Genomic DNA, 20,463 nt, shown 5'->3' on the forward strand with positions numbered 1-20,463 from the left:
AATATCACTGACGTTGCCGAAATGCCTGGGAAAACAAAACTGTTTTTGCCTTGTGCCAAAACTGGGGAAACCATTCCTCAGAGGCCACGTACCTCAGAAAGATCTGAAGTAGTCTTGTTAAAACAAAGCAAAAAAATCTTCTGACCTATTTTGATAAGGAAATGCTGTGTTGCATATTTAGCTTTTAGTGATGTGGAAATGTTGAAAAGCTTGTGTGCCAACTGTGTTCATTAATATGTAATGAGGCACAACATCTTGTTTCTACTCCCCCCACCCTGTAATCTTTCTTGCACAACATTTAGCCCAGATCAAAATATCAGACAGGTGACAATTCTCGTGCATTTGCCTTCCTGCGCCACCCTCAAAGCATTAATGCAAAATAGAGAGAAAGGCATTTTATAATCATTTGAATGAAATTGCTTTGTTTCGATTTAGGCTATTGGTCTGTGAGCATCTGCAAGGGGGGCAGTTACTCCCTCCTCCCTGGGATGAACCACAATCACTAGATTCCCAGCTTTTTTCTTTTTTAAAAGGGTATAGTTATATAGAACTATATAGAATCCCATCCCCCACCCCTTCCCCAAGAGCAAGGGGCAAGTAACAATATATTTATTAATCTGCCATGCCTCTGGTAGTTAAACAGCTACAGTATTATAAACAAAAGCCCTTTGTATCACTTCAGGAAGAAAACGCAGCTCAGGCTTTCAGCAGGGAAGAATTCAAAGTGTGCATTTTTATTTTATGGCTTGAAAACACCCAACAGCAGCGAAGGATAAGGACCTCAGCTTGCATACGTAAACACTGTGCACAAGTCGAAATAAAAAAATTCCTTCCTGTAGCACCTTAAAGACCAACTAAGTTAGTTCTTGGTATAAGCTTTCGTGTGCATGCACACTTCTTCAGATACACACAGTGTGTATCTGAAGAAGTGTGCATGCACACGAAAGCTTATACCAAGAACTAACTTAGTTGGTCTTTAAGGTGCTACAGGAAGGAATTTTTTTATTTCGACTATGGCAGACCAACACGGCTACCCATCTGTAACTGGAACTGTGCACAAGGAGAGCCCGGCAGCTGCTCTGGATGAATTAGCCTGGCAGAGAAGCATGGTTTGTATCCCCGCCCGCACTGACGTCCCGAAATGGCGCGATCTCCATTCGCGAGAGCTGTTTGCCTAACTCTCTCCCTCGGAAGGACAACACCTCCCGGCCTGCCTCTCTACCAACCCCCGCTCTCCACGAGGCCCCTTCGGAACGGCAGCCGCCTACAACTCCCAAGCGGGGCAGCGGGCCCTCCATCCGCGTCCAGCAAAGGCGTTCAAACCGCGGCCTCTGGCGCGTTGCCTTCTGGGAGTCGCAGTCCGCAAGCCGGTTGGAGAGAAAGGGGCCTTTGCGCAGCCGCAGCCGCCTTCTCCGCGGCTCCTCCTCAGGGAAGTAGCGCCGCCATTTTCTCTGGCGGACTGAAGCGAGCGTCGCGTCCGGGAACGGGAGGTAAGCGAGTTTAGTTGGACGCTGGCACCGCCGGCGAGTGCGCGGTTTTCCTCACCCGGGAGAGGGGCCGAGCCGGAGCAGGGGCGGGTGGGAGAGCGAGGCGGCCCGTGGCGTCGGGGGATAAGAGCCAGCGGGCTCCGTTTTATCTGCTGTGGTAAACGGAGCGGAGCCAGGCTGCGAGGCCGAAGCTCCGCCTTGCCTGGGCCCTGCGCGGCGCCCGTTCCCTGCATTGGGTCCCGGGTGAGGACTCCCTCTCCGCATCCCCCGCCCCGGCGCCCCCTCGTCTTCGTCCCCACTTCTCTCGAGCCTCTGCCGTTAACACTCTCGTTCTTTCCCCCTTCCCCTTTCCCTCCCTGTTTTCTGCTCCCGAACCGCTTTTGCATCCCTCCAGATCGGGCCTTGCAAGCGCATCTCAGCAGCCGAACTTTTCATCCATTTCCACTCAAAAGGTAATGATTGAGACGGACGATAAGGGAGCACATTTGTTTTTGTTTTTAACCCTCCTCACGATCTCTCTCTCTCTGGACATTTATATTTTTGTGTGCACGCGAAAATGGCTTTATTATTCCGCCCCCCGCCCCGGTTTTTTTTTGTAGGTATGTCATGAAAAGGAGGCTGAACGGCCTCTGATGCAGAAATATCATGAATCCTAAACTTGTTATCTGCTAAGGTGTTGCCTTATCTACTACCAGCTTCTTTTGGTGGAGGTAGTGGCTTTTGAGTTACACAAGAGCTCAGCTTGAAGGGTTTCTATGCTCCAACACCAGTGGGAGTTGGCGCCAAGTGAGAGGTGGTTTTAATTATTTATTTCTATGCAGTGGATGTTTGACTACATGTTTTGAGAGTGTGCATTGGGTACATTTGTGATAAAACTATACTCTAAAGTTGTTTGCATCTATATTGGCGTGATATAGTGTTTTAAGAAATATGTTTTAAACACTGTCTTCAGTTGTCTCTTCTGTCCAACATCTGTGGGACTGAATTTTAGTATTGATATAATAAAATACCTAACGTGAACACAAAAACTTATTTTTTTTTGCAGCTTAGGCTAAAATGAGTGGCTGTCGTGTCTTCGTTGGACGTCTAAGTCCACATGCTCGGGAGCGAGATGTGGAGAAATTTTTCAAGGGATATGGCCGTATACGTGAAATCAATCTGAAAAACGGCTTTGGTTTTGTGGTAGGTATATGCGTATTTAAATATTTTCCTCCCAATCTAGATGACTGTAGGCAGTTACATTGTAACATACAAATCACAGGAAATCTGATTAGGCAAAATATCAGAAATGTTAAACTTCCATCTTCTCTTTAACCTTTTAGATCTTTCTGTAAATGGCTCTTAATATGTGCAAACTTCCTCTTTGAAATTGCTAATATGGTAAAATGGAAGGCTGCTTTTTAGGTAAGAATGAAATAAATTAGCTTTGCAATTAATCATAGCCGTAGGTTGTATATGCCATGGTTCCCTCACCTGAGCCTCTCCCTCCAACCCAACATTTCTCTCTGCTGCCATTACATTTTCCTTCCTCCCCCAAACTCGTAAGAAAAATAAAAATATGGAACTTAAACTTAAGGTAAATACTCAGGATGGTTGGTTAACGCTCAAAGTTTTAAGTCGGGGAGGGAAGGGGAAAACTGACAGCTTTCTTCATAGAGGTGAACTAGCCAGGTTTGTGTGGTTCTCTTTTTGTACTGGAATTCTCTGTTACATGTACAAAACAAGAGAGCATACTCTGAACACAAATTACTTACATCTTGAGGGGTTCTTAGTATTCAGAAATTCCAGCAACCATTAGGTGATCCTTCTTTCAATGAGAAAGAAGCCAGCCAGTTCTGCTCAGGTGGGAAGCACAACAGGTTTGGTGGGACTCGTGTCGTCTTCCTGACCCATGCTATCAAGCAAGAGGAGAGAGGAACACAGAAGGAAAAGCAGCAGTCTTCTTTTCTGTATTTGCCTATCCAAGCAAACTCAGTGGGACTGTGGGGACTTGCATTTTCTCTTCTCTTGCTAGGCAAGCTAGGCAACTTGCCCCTTTGCATCTGCCTAGCTGGGGTAAAGGATACTTGGATTCTTTCTTCCTCTCTCTGAAATAGACAGATAGGGAACAAAAGTCCACCCAACTAGTGCACATCCTACCAAACAGAGGATGATAAAGTTCCATTTTGGGGGCAGCATGTGTGACTTTATTCCCCCATTCAACAAGCAGGAGACAGGGAACCTAGCTTGCAGCTGTTTTTCCCATGCAGGAGGGGAGAGAAGTAGTTCCATGTGCCACCTCCAAAATGATAGGTAAACTGAGCAGAAATCTAGTTATTTCCCCTTTTCTGCAAGGCAGGAAGTTGAATCCCACAGACGGGGTCTTCAGAGCTCATGAACAGTGTTAGAAACTGAGATCTGAAAGCTAGGAGTTAAATGGCACCTTAAGCCTAAGGTTATGGGTGCCACAACAGAATGTCTAAGTAGGTGTTTTTTATACAAAGCTGGAAATGAATGAACTGCAGCAAAAAAATTCATTTTCCATATGGTCTCATCCTCATCTGAAGACTGCAAAAAACAAAGCTATACTTCCTGCCCACCCTCCTAATATTCTTATGTGGGTCACTCCAGTCTTCAGAGAGTGGCTGGAAGTGGGGAGACAGAAAAAGGTCTTCCTTTCTTTCCACTTTGCAGACAAGCCCTGGATTCTTCCTACACCCCCTTTCCTTCATATAAATAAATCTTTTTGGCACCAAAATTTGCACACATTACAGGTCTATACAACTGATGGCAGAGACACCCACCTTGAGTGTCCAGTTCACAAACCTAAGACTTCATTGTCCTTCAGTGATCCCACTCCAAAATTGGTTTCGATTTTAAGCATCACTGTGAGAGAGTGAGGTAGATAACACTTTAAAATGCACTGCTTAAACCAAACCTATTTAAATCAGTCTGAGGCTATAGAGTGCAAAACTGCCTTTCTGTAAGGCCAGCTGAGAGGTGGAACCTCTCAGCTTGCCTGTAATGATCTCTTGGAAGTCCAGCAGGGAGGATTTTCTCCTCCCATGCCCTCAGCGCCAGCAGTGGCAGTTTTAATCTTAAATATTAGGTGCAGCACTGCACCCAGATCTCAGAAACTGCTCACACTAATGAAATTCCCTGTCGCAAAACGTGCCTAGAACAACAGGAGTTTTGAACGCTACTTATGGAGGTTGCATACATAGGCTGCATTCACCCATCACAATAAGCAAGGGTTGATGGATTATAATGGTATACTGTGAATGTGCACTGTGCTGGTACCTGCAGCCTGATGTCTCCCACTTCACTTATCTCCTGAAATGAGAGAGAAAGGAAAAACCAGGAAGCTGCAGTTGTTGTGACTTCAGATATGGGATCCTGATTTGTTGTTCCCAAACAAGCCAGCATCACCGCAAGCCTTTGTTGGTTTGCAGATCCTGACTAGTTTGGGAACTACAAACCAAGGTCTCTAGTTAGATATCACAGAAAGCCAAGCTTATCTACAGCTTCATGGGTTACTTCTCCACTCACATCAGGAAAAGCAGTCAGGCTTAATGTACCACCACATCGCTTGCTCACCATGAATCATAAGCAAATCTGTCTTCTTGTGGGAACACTGACATGGTTTTCTTGCCTGGAGGCAATATTTATTTGCCCCAGGTGAGTGGTAATTTTTCTTTTGACTTACACCATCTTCATCAGTAGATTTGCCCATATTTTCTTTTGACCATAAGTCTAAATCACAGCAGCAAACAGCAGAACTAATGCTTTATTCAACCTGCATGCCATTATGCAGAATGCACAGTTCTCCAAAGCTTGCCAATTAACTTCAGGCATAGGTGGATGAAATGGGAAGCATAGGAAAATATCAGGTGTTTTTGTAGTCCCAGACCACTCTGTTAGGCAGCTGTAGCATATTGTGTGAGGCTGTTTGGTCTGAAGACTGATGGGAATTCATCACTAAACCACTTCTTCTCATCCTGTGTGATTTGACAGCATGACATGACAGCATAGGTGTGCATGCTGCTGGACACAGTCAACCTGTATCATGAGTCCATTCTCATAATAGCACATCATTTCACCTGTATTTGGCAGATTTCATATATAATGAACTTGCATTGTACAATGGCATGAGATGTTACATTAGAGGCAAGCATTCTACTGTATTGGGTGTTGGTGGTCTTCTATTTTTTGTTTTATTGTGTTTCTTATTTAAAATATTTCTACCCTTCCCTTTATTTAAATATTTCTTTTAAACTACAGAGCAGACACATGTAGGCTAGCTGAACTACTGTTCCACAAATGCCTAAGCAAATAGATGTTTTAGTAATTTAATGGTTAAGTAGATAAGTTTTAATTTGTTATTGAAATGAGTCAGTAGCTTCTGTACCTCAGGGGGGAGGGCATTCCTGACAAGACCCATTGCCATGTTGCCACAGAAAAGTATCTCCTGCCAGAGGAACACGTAAGATGAACTCCACAGAACTTGAAGCGTGGGCAGGCTCGTTTAGGGAGAGATGACACTCCTTTAAGTAGTTTCCAAGTTAGGGTTTACAATTGTTGTTAACTTTCTCACATATTCAGTACTCTTGTGCTGATATATACAAGTTGGGTCCAATACATCTTTAGAACCACCTGAGCATGTATAGCCTAGCCCACTCACTGAGATCATCTGGAGGAGCATTGTTAATAGTCCTCTGTGTTACAGAGTCATGACTGTAATAAGCTGGAAAAAGGAATGGAAAAAATCCCCTATTAGGGCAATGAGATTTCACTCATAAAGAACTGACTACATGATTCGTTCCTTCTTTTCCTTCTTAGGAATTTGAGGATCACAGAGATGCAGATGATGCTGTTTATGAACTGAATGGTAAAGAACTGTGTAATGAAAGGTAATCTTTAATTATCGTAGAATTGTAGGGTTGGAAGGGACCCTGAGGACCATCTAGTCCAATCCCCTGCAAAGCACACAACTAATTGCAGATAAATTGCAATTTTGTCTGCTCCAAGTAAATTAGATGGGATGGTCTGCATTTGATTTGTGCTGCTTGTGGGGCAGAAGGCTGGTAGCAGATCAGGATGCAGGATTACCGCCTTACTTTTTCAACTGCTTTCTTTGAAACTGAAGAGCAGAAAAACTGGTGCCTACTGTTAACAAAAGAGACCTCACAAGAAGTAGGGCTTCCTTTGTTTTTGGCAGATTACTAACATCTGTTAATCCTAGATTTGACTCCCTATATTGATCAGAGCATTCTAATTTGTGTAGTTGGTAACCCTACCAAATATACAGTGTTTTGTCAGGGACAACTTACGCTTTCTATCTCCTATGCCTATTCAGTCTACATATATGCCTTACTGAGACACTAAAAGGTTATATATTTCATTTTTTCAAGAGAGGCAAGGGGAAAGTTTGCACTCAGTAAAATACTTTTTTTCAGCTTCTCAAGAGTGGAACTGGTTTTCCATATGTTGTAGTTTGACCTCTGCACATCTTTGGGTTTGTTTTATGGCTGACAGCAGCTTCATACATTTAACTCAGTTTTCAAATACCTTCTAGAGTCAGTTCTGATAAAAGGGAGGAGTTTTGCAATAAGAAAAGCTAAGTCTTAATTTGCACAACATCCTTGTCTCCCCCATGAAACTATATTCCTGGGCATCATGTGTAATTTACCAAAAGCAACTGGACTAAAATTACTATTGTAATTTCAGAAATAAAGTCATTCTAAGCTTTTTCTGTTTTTACTGAGTTTTCTAGTATTTGTATTAAAGCTACATTGCAAACTTTAAAGAAATACAGGCACCCATAATTCACTTGCCAGGAACTCTTTGCCAGGATGCCCAGCAGTGTGCATACATGTGCATACTCTTCCTAAACTCATTTGCACTACAGGTTGCATAAGGTAAGAAATAGGGATATTTTCATGTGCAATATATTTTCTCCCTCCAGACTAGGCAAGCATTAGAGTTTGGGAGGGAGTTGGAGTCTTGCCTGTGTCTGCAAAGACTTGGTAAGCTAAGAAGAATCAGGCGTGTCTCTCCTGCTGCTTCTTAACTATCTTTATTCCCCAGCAGCAATGAGAAAAACACCTGCCACCCCCACCCAGCTCCCTGTATATGCAGGGTTGGTGGTAAGCACAGCTATTGCTTTGGCCTTCTAGCTAGCCTCTGTCAACCCCCAAACTAATACAATTAAAAAGCTGAAAGAACTATGATGATATTCTCTCTTATTCAGTCATCTTAAATTGTGTACAATAGATGGATGTGTGAGGAAGTTAAGATTTGGCAAAAATGAGAGGGTTTTTTGGTTACACACGTCTGAATAGACAAATATTTGCTTCTGTTTTCAAGTACCTCAAAATAGCTACATTTCATTTATGGAAATGCTTGGAGGAAGATGCCTATTTGCTTTGTGTATGTTTCCAGTAGAAAAAGATTGATGTGCTAAAGAAGCTATGTCTATTTTTCATTTAATATTAATATTTCATTTTTCATTTAATCTTAAAGGGTTACAATTGAACATGCCAGAGCCCGAAGAGGGGGTAGAGGCAGATACCCACAACGGTTCAATTATTACCAATCCTATGGGGGTGGATCTAGGTAAGAAATATGTTCTTTTTACTGCAAAGTCACTTGTTAAGCAGTTTATATTAGACTATGAACATTCTCCATACACTCAGGATTCTTAACAGTTCACATTTCTAGGGGTAGCTGCATAACATTTTAAGGTGTTCTTAATGAGCTGTGGTTATTTTCCCTACCTTTCATTACCTTTTTAGTAAGACCAATGCAAGGAATCTTAGGCTAACAATCTTTTCATTGAAATTGCTGAATTCCAACTACCACCTTCAACTATAAGAAGGAGAGGTGTGTGCTGTTGAAGTCATTAATTATTGCTGCACCTTGCCTAGTGGGTGTATGGTTAGCACTTGATACCTTTCATGCCCATTAATATAATTATGATGCACAAGTAGTGTACTCTCATGCCCGCAGCAAGAGTTTGTTATAGTTTGGTTTCAGCCTGTAGTACTTTGGTCCTGTACAAGCCTTACTGTATGGAATGGGCTTTGTGTGACTAGTACTTAATGGACTGTGCCCCTCTTTGCTTAAACTTTCACTGGGAGCCTAGGAGACTATAGACAAGTACTACTTGTATAAGTTAGTTGTGCTCCAAGGTCAGTAGAACCTACAACAAAGCAAATATGTCTACATAGAAGACTCTATAAGGCCAATATTTGTTTGAAATACACAGTCATTATAGAATGTATTTCTGTGATGCATGTCGGACAGTATATATGAGGAAATAGTACTTTAAAATATATTTCTCTCACATTAAACTATTTCACTGTGTCTGCTACAAGCTGCTGTTAAGACATCTGTTTATGAAATTGTTTAGACACTGTATTGATAATAATTGCTTTGAAATAAAATTTGCATTTTTGCATTTCATTCAGAGGCAGCCTTCTTGCCGTTCTCGTGCTAAACAGAAACCAAACACATTGGAAACTACTAATTTTGCATATTGAAGTATGCTGTTTAGATTCTCTTTTCTTTAGTGCAGTGATGTTGCTGCAGTAAGAGTGATCCAAGGTCGAGGCTAAAAGTGAACTTTACTAAAGTAGGATATGTGACTGACGTTCATGGGCATCTTGCATGGTAGTTACGTTCATGACATCAGGCACATGGTGCCAGACAAGAAGAGACTACTATTTCCAGTAGTGAAAAGTGGGACTCGGCCTTCCAGTTGGGGGATTCTGGAACTTCTTTTAAATGCTCTGAAGATCTGGATATTCTGAAAATATGGGGCATTTAGAGGTATGCAAATGAAATGGAGTTGCCTCTGCTTAAATTTCCAAAAGATGCACTTGTTGTTGGTTGAATTTCATATTATGTAAAAGAGCCATCATTTGGAGTGGATTTTGGTAGCTAGCCTGAACAAACTAATGTACAGTTCTCCAGTTGTTCATACTAGCGCTTTATAATATTTTGGGGTTTGATGACAGTAAGCCAGATCTTTTACTCATGTAAAATTGGGTAGATAGTGCATCAGCTCCCACAGCTTATTGAAGTACTATAGTGCTGTAGTAAGCATGCAGTCTCCACAGCCTCATCCTCCTGGGGTGATTCATGCCTGTGTGTTCATAATTTGATGTGTGTTCACAGCATGTAGGGACTTTGAAAAATGTTGTTAGGTGATAGCTTTGAAAGCTGTTTATATGCTGGCTGTTGCACACATGGAGGTCACTGACTGATGAACACACTTGCGTGAACTGCCCCATAGTCATTTAGCGTGTGTCTTGCAGTTTGTGTATATATTCCACTTGCCTTCCCTATTACAGACAATAAGCAACTGCCCGGTAGCCTTTCCCCCCATTTAAATAGAACACAGTCAAATTTCTAAAACATTTTCTGGTTTACTGAGCAATGTGACGCAATCTGTCCCAGCATAATGCACTTTCATTTTCCGCATGAAGTATAAATGAACAAATAATGGAAAAATGTGTTTCTCTTGTAGCCAGTATGGACCACCTCTTCGTACTGAACATAGGCTTATAGTTGAGAATCTTTCTTCACGTGTTAGCTGGCAGGTGAGTTGGAGTTGACCTTAAATACTTATTTCTTCTCAAAAACAAGTCGTCCCCTTGAAGGAGACACCATAAAATTTAACTTTGCAGCTAAAGCAGTCAGAACATTTTTTATTAAAACTCAGGCTTAAAGTTCTTTGATTTGCATACCAAAAAATAAGCATTTAAGCAGCATGTTTTTATTTTTAAAACTGAAGAGCTGATTAGTGTTTCTTGGACAACTATAATCCTCATCTAATAAGAATTGTGAAAAATCTATTTTAACACATAATCTTCATAATTAAAGGCATGTCTCAGTGGGAAGGTCTGTAGTTTGTATCTGGCTTCAATAGAATGAACAGAATGACTGCATGGTTAAAAGAACTCTGTGTTCATAATGCAGGAAATTTTATGTATTACTTAATTCTAAAAGAGGTTTGTGGCTTTCATTGCATAGCTGGTGTGTGTGTTAAATAACATTCAACATATACATAACTTCACATTTAAGTATTGCCTCTATTTGGTTTCCTTGCAAAGACAATGCTTTTTTACTCTTCCTAACTGTAAGGGGTACATGACTAACATAAACCTGAAAATTTCATGCCACAAATTAGTTTGCTTTTCAGGTGCCCACAGGACCCTTGTCTTAGAACACCAATTTCACATGCAGATACAAAATATTTATTCTGAAATTGGATAAATGAATCCTCACTTTCAGTATTTCAGCTTTCTGGCATGTTTTCCATGCAAGTGTGGATGTGCTTGGGTAGGGAGAAGCCTATATATACCATCTTGAGTGAAGATTATTCAAGTATTTTACCAGGTATATACTGGAAAAAGTTGCTATCATTTGCTAGGTGGCACATAGTCTGGCAGGTTTGCTATACCAAATAATCCCTGAAGTTCATTTTGATTCTACTCTTTAGCAAGGCAGCAAGCCTTAAAAGTACACCAGCTTCTGTTATCATTAGCCAGTGAATCTTCAGCTGCTTCACATACCTTTCATTCTAAATATTTAGTTGTGAAACAAAAAATGAGATTTCATTGAGCCAGTAAAGTAGAATGGAAATGTAGAATGTATTTTTATTAGATTTATTTATAATAGGTTTAGGCAAGTAGCATATTGTCAACTTAATAATCTGCTTTAAATTAGGTTATGGTAGCCTTCATTTTTAATAATATCTATGTGTATATCATTTCCTACAAAGGAGGAATCTGCAAACTAAATACTTCTTTTCTGCTCTTTGGCTTGCATGTATGCTAACATTTGTTGAGGCCCTGAACAATATTTCACCTATTAACTTCTGGGTATAATGGTTGCATCCACAGTGAAGACTAAATTTTTTGTTTTTTAAAAAAAGCTGATTCTGGTGTCCTGAGTTCTCTTGTAATTTCCTTTTGACTAGTTGCTGTTGTGCTTAAATGAGGGGCAATTATTACCTTGATCTTAGCACTACTGTCATCAGTGCATGATTTGTCACTTTACCTAACCTCAGTTTTGTCTTCATTTTAATTTGTAAATTTCAACATGGGGAATGCCTAGCTTTTTAACAGTGCTCTAAACATGTGTTCGTCAAACAGGGCTTTCTTTGGAACCCAAAGGAAGAAGGAAAGGGAAGGAACAGGTTGTAAATAATTGCACAGTTCAGGAGCAAGATAGCTGTCAAGAGAATAATTGCAGCAAACTATTTAGCATACTGCACAATAGCCTTAGCTGAAAGTAAAGGAACAGGGCTTACTAATATAGGAAATAAACCTGAGGCAAGTTAGCGTTTGTTAGCTGATGTAGTAAATTGTAAGAATAATGAAGAGCTTAGTGTAGGATGGAGAGGTCCACATGGGTGATGAAGGGAAGCCTGGCATATACATTTGGAGTTCTCTATTTGTGTGGAAATACAGAACTCAACAGTTGAGTCCACTGTAGAACAAAATACATATATTGAACTACTTGTGTAATTTGACAGGATTAAAATTGCTGCCTTTCCAATAAGTTGCTCAGGGCAACCTATAAAACGTGAGATGCATAGGGTACCAGTTTTTCAGTCATTTGACTTATGATCCTGAAGTCTTTTGATATCAACACAGGACTTTTTCCATAGATCAGCATTACAGATCCCTTTTTGCATTTTAGAAAAGTTTTATGAAATAACTGGGTGGGCCTGTGTCTGGCAATTTATTATTAAAGTGCTTAAATTTGAACCAGTCTCTCTCACTCATATGAGAGATGCATGGGAAGAAATAACTAAAGGGAGGAGAGTTGAGCACACGTGAGTCCCGATACGTTGCATTTGTTTTACAAGTAGCTGTGTGGAATGGCCCACTGGGAAAAATCCTGGGTATGAGTCCAGTGCCACTTATTTTTAAGAACTACTCAATTGTATCTAGAGGCCATCTCGCTGAGTATCCAGTTTCCAATAGAAGCCAGCCAGATACCTTCATGCCCTGCTTATATATTTCTCAGAGGCAAAGACTGTTATTTTATTCCCAATATCAAAAGTATACTGTCTCTAAACATGAAGGTTCCATCTGTCTACTATGAATAGTCTTCCATTTATTTGGTCCCAGCCAAGTTTCAGTTGTCATTGGTTATAAATGCATGTCACTTCTGTGACGCTTCATTCTGAGGCTTGTATCTCACAAAATTTCCCAGTACACTTTCTGGTGTTGGTAAATGCTGTACTTGTATTATCATTTGCAGCCATTGGGAAAGCTCATCAGGTCATTTGAGACCAGCATGTATGTGCTCTGGTGGGCTATGTCTAATACAGCTACACTGATGCTGCCTGGTGGGTGGGTTTGGGTGGGTGTATGATGGTGTGGTGCAGTTCTTAATTTGATGGAAAATTCACTGATGTGATAGCACTTCCATCGCTGCTTTTAGACTGCTGTTTATGAAAAGCAGCTTGTATGAAGGCACTTCAAACCTTGCCTGGCTCTGCAGAGGTGAAATTAAAAATAGCCAGAACCATTTAGTAAGGTACTTCACACAACATCTTGCTGAGTGGAGCAACTTCTGTGTGATTCTGTTTTGAACATCTACGGTGCTGTATCCAAGTGAATGAATCAGGCCTTGGTGCAAATTAAGGCAAGGCAAGCAAACAAGGTATGTTTCTGTTCTGAACAGCATAAAAGTCATCACTTTGCTCCTGAGGGTTTTACATCACAAAGCAACATTTTCTGTTCAAATCTGTTTTGCTGCCATGATACAAACTACCTGCTGGTTTATGGGAAAGTTGTACTTTTGGGATAGGTGAGATTACGATTTGTATGAGAAACACTAAATTATTGCAGGCATTGGTTTATCTCAGAGGTTACTTAGTGCTTACAGAAACATGTTTTCTGAAAACATCATGACTTTATCCTGAGGAGATTCTGGCAAATGTTGTGATCAGAAACAAAAAAAATTGCCATGCTGCTTCCATGGCCATTTCTTTGCCTTCACTAACTAGTACATAATGTATGCCTGGCTTCATCATTTCCATAAGCTTTGAATAGTAACAGGAAACACTTTTTAATGCATCCTTTCCCATATCAATGAGAAACTGTTTTCAAGGTCCATTGAAATCAGTTTCTGGTTGTCTTGTCTACCTTAGTGGGATTTTGAAAACTAATACTCATCTGCCCACTGTAGCAGTTGCCCTCAGATAAGTGCCTGTCCTGTGTCTTTTTACTAGCCCTTTAAATTTAGAGCGAAAAGTGGCAAAAGTGTACAACTGGGAGCAGTAGCGCAGGCAAGGTTGAAGTTGAGCTGGATTGTGTCCTGATGTTCAAAACTTACTAACTAGCATCTCATGTTCCTAGCATGAAACCAAGCAAGCTTTAAGATGAGAGTGCATACATCTTCTTTTGAAGGCCAGCACATTCTGGTGTTTAAAAGTGTTCCAATCTCTTCCTTATTGATTATGACTTCTAAAATCTAGAATCCCAGTAACTTTTAATAGCACATAGTTTTTACTGCTGATTTTCCCCTAACGGCTGCAAGGTCTCCATAAGCCTAAAGCTAGGAAACTAGACCCCTTGGCTTTCTGTGGAAAGTTGTTGCTATACAGCTACTTTAGTCTTCTAAGCTAAGGTTTGTCTAACTAAGTTCTCAAGAAACATACTTGAGCTGTGAACATCTGTACAGACTATTTTGCTTGATGTTTATAGTGTACGTAATCTTACAATAGACAAGAAATCAAATTTCAAATACATGGTATGGTTGTATTTTTAAATTTAGATGCCTGCCTTTATAGGTTTATTCACCTGTACTATCAAAGCTAATTGAATTGCATAAGGATCAATGAAAATGTTTTTTGGCTTTGTCTCCTATTTACTGTGGATATAATCAGTTTGAAGTATTGTGAACATCATTTTGTATTGTATGTTGTGAACTTTGTATTGGGGAGAGTTCAATCCTACAGATGCTGAGTACCCTGATCTTGGCATGCGCAAAACTTTTGTGCTCATTGTGCAATTAGAAATTTCACCATCACTGGATTTTACATGTTAGAGGGTGTGCATGCATAAATATCAAGCAGATTTTGGGCTGGAGTGCTCAGTATGTTGTAGAATTGAACTCTGCCATGAAATGTCTGCTGTTAAACTTGTTTCATGTTAGGTTAAAGGCTCAGGTTTTCAGACTGTTTTATTCACATGTTAGTTTGTAAAAACTAAATTGAACTTTATTAAACACTAAAGTAATTGAGGCATCCTGTAAACTGTAGCTCAGTTTTAGGCTTTTTGTTTGTATTTTTTTTCACAAATATATATCTAACCAAGTTCATTTTGAACCTCTTTTAACAGCCTTGCTTTGGGTTAGCCCTCGTTTCTCTTGTGTGGAGGAGAAAGAACCCAAGAGGTTGGGGTTCCTAGTGGCTGAATTTCTAGGGCTTGGCCTGTTCTGAGTTTTCCCTTTGGTACCCATGACACACCTATCTTGGCGATGTAGATCTTGGTTGGCCCACAGCTCGATTGGCTAGCACAGGTCAACCTCAGGTTCTAGAGCCGCTTCCGGAGACTGTGTCCAGTGCTTTCAGGGTCTCTGGTACATCTCCCTGAAGCACATTGCTATGGTCCATTCCTCTGTCCCTCCCATGTAAGGGAGTTCCTCTTGGTCTGCTAGGCAATTATTGGACAAGCGACTCTTTGCTTAAGGTACCTGCTTATATCATCTGACCACTTGTGGTATGTTGTGGTAAGTAGCCTATGGCTATAAAATGTCAGCTATTCTTTGGGGCACTTTGTAAAGGTTAAGAAATAAGTCATAAACAACTTATTTTAAAATATCTTTAACACTTAGTTGTGTAGTGTTGCAGCATAGACTCAAGCTCAATTACATTAAATGCAAGTCTCTGTTAAAATAACACTGAGGTTGTGACACGAACTGATGAAAGCAGAAAAGTTGTGCTTCTGCCTTTTGACAGCTTGTGACAGAATCTTAGCATTAACTTAATAAAGACATTTGTGTTTAATTTGTATAGACAAGAGGAAGAATGTTTGCAGGCAAACCTTTTAATATACAAGTAAACTGAGACTTCATTTATGATCAAATGCTTGCATTTAATAACACCATTTGTGACATAGTTAATATATGTGGTAATCCTTTAAATGGTATGTTATATTGCCATATCTGAGCAATGTGATTAGCTTAATTTTTCTCATTATAGCTGTAATATATGGGAGTTTACTATAATTGTTAGCCATAACAAGGAGACCTGTTTAAACACGATTTCTTTAGTTCTATGCATCATTTTCTAAGCTGAACTGTGACTTTTACTGCAGGATTTGAAAGACTTCATGAGAAAGGCTGGAGAAGTTACCTTTGTAGATGCACACAGAAACAATCCAAATGAAGGGTAAGATTTGAACTTTGCACCCAAGGTAGTTAGCTTGATCGGTTCCAAACGCAATGACAGTGGTGTTAGTGTTGTTGCGACATACACAGGATCAGTAGAATAAAATGAAGCACTATACTCCTGTGCACTTCTATTTCCAGATTGGTTGCCTAGGCAACCATGCCACATTCTATTTGGCTAGGAATAAGTGATCATGTGGAAGGTACAAGGAAGCTTTATGTTACAATCTGGAATTAAGGGTTTGGGAAATTCACACCATTGTTTACTATAACACTGTTAATTTGAATATGAGCATTGAAGGAGGGCAGGATCATTGCTCTTCGGTAATCTAAGTAGAAAATAAGCTCTATCATATTTGAACTTAAATGTCAATTTTGTTTTGGCTGTGCAGTGTGGTGGAGTTTGCATCATCCAGTGACATGAAGAGTGCATTGGACAAGTTGGATGGCAGTGAGTTGAATGGGCGGAGAATTAAGCTAATTGAAGATCGCAAAAGGCGCAGGTATGTCACCATATGTGAAGATCTGATGGACTTGGCAAGAAACATGGCAATCAGGGCAGGGGGTGGGAAGCAAGATGTTAGGAAAATGTTGCTGCCCCAAACCTTCTCAAGGTACAATTGAACTGGATCTCTGCCCAAGTATTTCCACAGATAGTAACAGAAAATGCAGGGTGACAACACTTGGTATAAACAAATAGCTTCTAAATTTTATAGCTTTATGGAGATAGCCAAAGTGATGCCCTCCCCAGGTTTGCTAGACACCCACTCCCATAAGCCCCAGCCATCATGGTCAGTTGGCAGGAAAGGGAGATGGAGGACACCACCTTGGCGACCCCAGTGTATGCAGTTGGAGAAATTAGAATTAGAGAAATTGGAGTACAGACTGAGGGATCTGTATTATGCCTGCTTTCTACACCAAGCAAGCTTGTTTACAGTGGCACTGAAATAGGGATCAAAAAAGAGCCTTGAAATTCTCAAGATTTTTTGTAGACTTTTAAGTATGAGAGGGAGTCAGGGTGAAAAAGCTACTTTGGGCTGCAACATTGCCTGTTGGATGAACAGAAGTCAAAAGTTCCATGTTTCTCTACCGTTAGAGGAGAAATACCACTTTAGATGGCATTTTAAAAGACGACCCAGTTGTGTAGTGGGAATATGCAAGACTGGATACAAAAAAGATATTTATGAATACTGGATATAGACTGTCATAAGATCTGTTCAATCTTTATCAGAAGCAGATCCCGTTCACGGAGTTATTCAAGATCTCGCAGCAAGTCTAGATCTGCAAGATCTTCCAAGTCAACAAGCAAGTCTCGTTCTCGAAGCCGTACCCCTGAAAAGAGGGGCTCTCGAAGCCGCACACCTGAAAGGAAGGGCTCAGAGAAAAACCACCACTCTGGCCCGCAAAATTCCTCTCCATCTCCTCCCCCAGCCAAGAAAAGGTCTCGCTCTAGGTCGAGCTCTGCTGAAAGCCGCAGTTAAGGTATTTTGAGAGGTGTATAAATATTTCATTTCTAAGTCAAATTTTCTACAAGCCTGAATAAGATGCAAATGGGGGTGGGGGGAGGGACAATTCATCAGGTGAGCATAGACCTCTGAAGAGAGTATGTAAACTTGCCCTCTTTATAGCGTTAGATAAATTGTAACCAATAATAAAAGCAATTTAAATCGGCAAATTATAATTACCCACATGTACTATGTACTTCTCTAGGTGAAGCCTTACTGACTCAAGCAGTACACATAATGGGAGTTTTGTCCTTATTGTTGAATATGATAAATTTAAGACATGGACTGTGGTGCCACTTTTCAGAGTCCTTTGGCTGTGCTTCTTGTTTGCACATAGAATATCTTCTAGTTAACATTGAGTAAATCACCATGGATAGTTCAGCTGACTATTAACATGCTGTTTTGAAAAGTCCCATGCAACTTCCCAATATACAGTTATCCTTTAGTAGTGCACAGGTGGGTATCTGAATTGTGAAGGAAATATTTTTCCTTATTCTTAATGAGTATTTACATTTAAAGTAGCAAGCCAGGGAATGTGTTTTAATGTGTTATCTGGTTAAGCAGATGCTGCTGTGAAATTTTTAATGCTACTTTAGAGTAAGGTCTAGTCAAGAAGTACATCTTCCACACCAAATTTTATCTGGACAGGGTACAAAGTTTCATAACCCACTTCATGATATAAAAAATCAAAACATAATGGATACTTTAATGCAGCAACTTAGAGTATTTAACCTGGCAGTCTTGCAAAGGCATTGTTTTACAGAGATACCCTTTGTGAAATAAAAATACACCAGTTTTACTGAAGTTTTTATTTTAATACTACAAAGAGAGCGACCAGAGTGTCACACTTAAATACTGCAGGTACATGTAGTATCAGAAGCAGTAAATTGTCAAATTTAATAGGGGAAGGTTATTTTCAAACTCAAAACAAATTTCCAGTCAAGCTTCATGTAATGTGAATTTATTAATGCTAAAGTGTAAAAGGGCATTTTCCTTAGGTTTACAAAACATGATTTTGTTTTTGTTAGTAAGTAGTACTCTGTTAATCTTTAACAACTTTGTGATCACTAAACTACCTGGCTTCCACATACCTAAATGAGGGAATCTGCTTCAAATATTTGTAAACTGAACCCTAAAATGTTTAAATGTATTGGTGTGATACAGTAAATACAATAAATGTTTCTCCCCTGCTTACTGCAGCTTCAGCGGTCTTTCTGTGATGCTCATTAAAGCTAAGTTTGTAAACTTTTTTCTTTGTTAGCAACAGTTTTATTTTCAATAAAATTGATACATAATAAAATGTTACTTTGTTGGATCATTGTTCAGACTCATTACCAAACAGAGTTACTCCTCTCCAGTGTTTATTTCCATTATCTTGGATTAAATAATTTTGAAAGATTAGGGGAGGTGTGTTTATCTGTGTAAGAAAAATACTTGCTTATAATAATTGAGTCCCAGCCTTAATACCCATAACACTCCAGGATTAACTTTTTTAAAAAATGCTCTGTTTGTTATACACACTACAGGAAGCTCATTTTTTACCAGTATCTCAGTTTATGGCTATAGACTTCTGCATGTAACACATGAGCTAGTGAATGCATCGTGACATCTCTCTCTTACCTTTTAAAAGCACTTTATGTGTGGGTTAACTGTTTTCATTGGTGTCATTTCCTTATTGGAAATTGATATGCACGCTGCTACTATTAACAGGAAAAAAGATGGGGGTACCTCTTTCTTTTCTCCACTGTACCTAAGAGCAGCAAGGGGGGTGGTTTAATCCCATTCCCAACCTGCAAAACTGATCCCAAGGGAAGTTGAGGTAGCTGCTCATAATGTCTGATGCCTTCATTTTGAGGATTCGGTGTTGTTCCCAGTGGACTCCTAATTCAGAACAATGATACCTTCTAGCCTTCTTCACGTATGTACTCTTCCCCCGTCCCCTTCCATGTGTTGAGCAGGACATATGCAAGGAACACAAACAGTGATCCCGGTCATATGGCGCGTCTACATACACAAATGTGTGCTCCTTCATATACAGTGGTACCTCGGGTTAAGAACTGAATTCGTTCTGGAGATCTGTTCTTAACCTGAAACTGTTCTTAACCTGAAGCACCACTTTAGCTAATGGGGCCTCCTGCTGCTGCTGTGCCACCGCTGCATGATTTCTGTTCTCATCCTGAAACAAAGTTCTTAACCCGAGGTACTATTTCTGGGTTAGCGGAGTCTGTAACCTGAAGCATCTGTAACCCGAGGTACCACTGTATATCACTCAATTTGTGGATAAGGCCTGGGCCCACCACACGTTAGTATGTCAACTGCAGTGTTTTGGGGTGTTCTCCTGCTGCGGTTGGAAAGGGGTTAGTTTAACTTCTGGTTAAAACGGAATTGCTGTGTTGTGAAATGATGTCTGTATAAAAAGTGTCACCAACATGAAAAGTTTGGAATGCTCTGCTTTAGAAGTCGCTGAACTCTACCTTCCATCAGCACCAGCCAGTAATCCGGGATGGATAGGATGTAGTCCATCTGTTGATGATGTCACTGCCAGAGAGAAGGTATCTGAATTTTGCGCAGGGTCTTCCCCTCCAGAGAAGCATAAAATGCTTGATGTATCTAACAGGGTGCCTAATTTTTTTCAAATCACACTTAGCCCCTTTTGCAAATCAGATTGGAAATATGTTGAGTCAATTGCTTTTTTAGAACCTAGAACCTGCTGTACTGCAGGATTATGAATTTAAAAGGTGGCTTTCTTCTGATCAAATATAGCCAGGATATTGAACACTGAAGATTTAACATTAATTCTCCCTTTGGAAAACTTTCTTGAGTTGAGGCTTTTTTCAACATACCTATGATACGCACATCTTTCTCAAACTTCTACAACTTTTAGTTTGAATACTTGCTTTGTAAATCTGTGCAGGCTTTGCACTTCTTTTCAGTAAAGCAATTGTGTGGATTTTAATTACCAAAGCTGACAGCTTATTTTGTTAAAAACGGCAATAAGGCTGATTTTCCACCTTGGAGTGGGAGGTTTGCACTGAGGGGAAGCTGTGCTGAACAATTTACACCACTAGGGGATGCTC

General features: G+C 40.2%; 1 protein-coding gene across 2 annotated transcripts; it reads left to right on the plus strand.

Moving 5' to 3' along the window:
- Positions 1 to 1,345: 1,345 nt before the first annotated feature.
- Positions 1,346 to 18,580, plus strand: LOC308471698 (serine/arginine-rich splicing factor 5-like). 2 transcript variants are annotated; one of them, XM_080995993.1, is made up of 9 exons: positions 1,346 to 1,490; positions 1,882 to 1,939; positions 2,533 to 2,669; positions 6,306 to 6,376; positions 7,989 to 8,081; positions 9,997 to 10,069; positions 15,809 to 15,882; positions 16,274 to 16,384; positions 17,113 to 18,580. In XM_080995993.1, exons 3-9 carry the CDS (start codon positions 2,544 to 2,546, stop codon positions 17,360 to 17,362), a joined length of 798 nt encoding a protein of 265 aa, XP_080852119.1. In that variant the 5' UTR covers positions 1,346 to 1,490; positions 1,882 to 1,939; positions 2,533 to 2,543; the 3' UTR covers positions 17,363 to 18,580. The 2 variants fall into 2 exon arrangements, with proteins under 2 accessions (XP_080852119.1, XP_080852120.1); XM_080995994.1 differs by lacking the exon at positions 1,346 to 1,490 and adding an exon at positions 1,590 to 1,730.
- The last annotated feature ends 1,883 nt before the right edge of the window (positions 18,581 to 20,463 follow it).

This window comes from Podarcis pityusensis, assembly GCF_964106645.2.
Source record: "Podarcis pityusensis genome assembly, chromosome: 1".
Classification (NCBI taxonomy): Eukaryota; Metazoa; Chordata; class Lepidosauria; order Squamata; family Lacertidae; genus Podarcis; species Podarcis pityusensis.

Coding starts and splice junctions, on each gene's coding strand:
- LOC308471698 (XM_080995993.1), top strand. CDS start 2,544: ATGAGTGGCTGTCGTGTCTTCGTTGGACGTCTAAGTCCACATGCTCGG. Junction 2,670..6,305: donor AAAACGGCTTTGGTTTTGTG/GTAGGTATATGC, acceptor TTTCCTTCTTAG/GAATTTGAGGATCACAGAGA. Junction 6,377..7,988: donor AAAGAACTGTGTAATGAAAG/GTAATCTTTAAT, acceptor TTAATCTTAAAG/GGTTACAATTGAACATGCCA.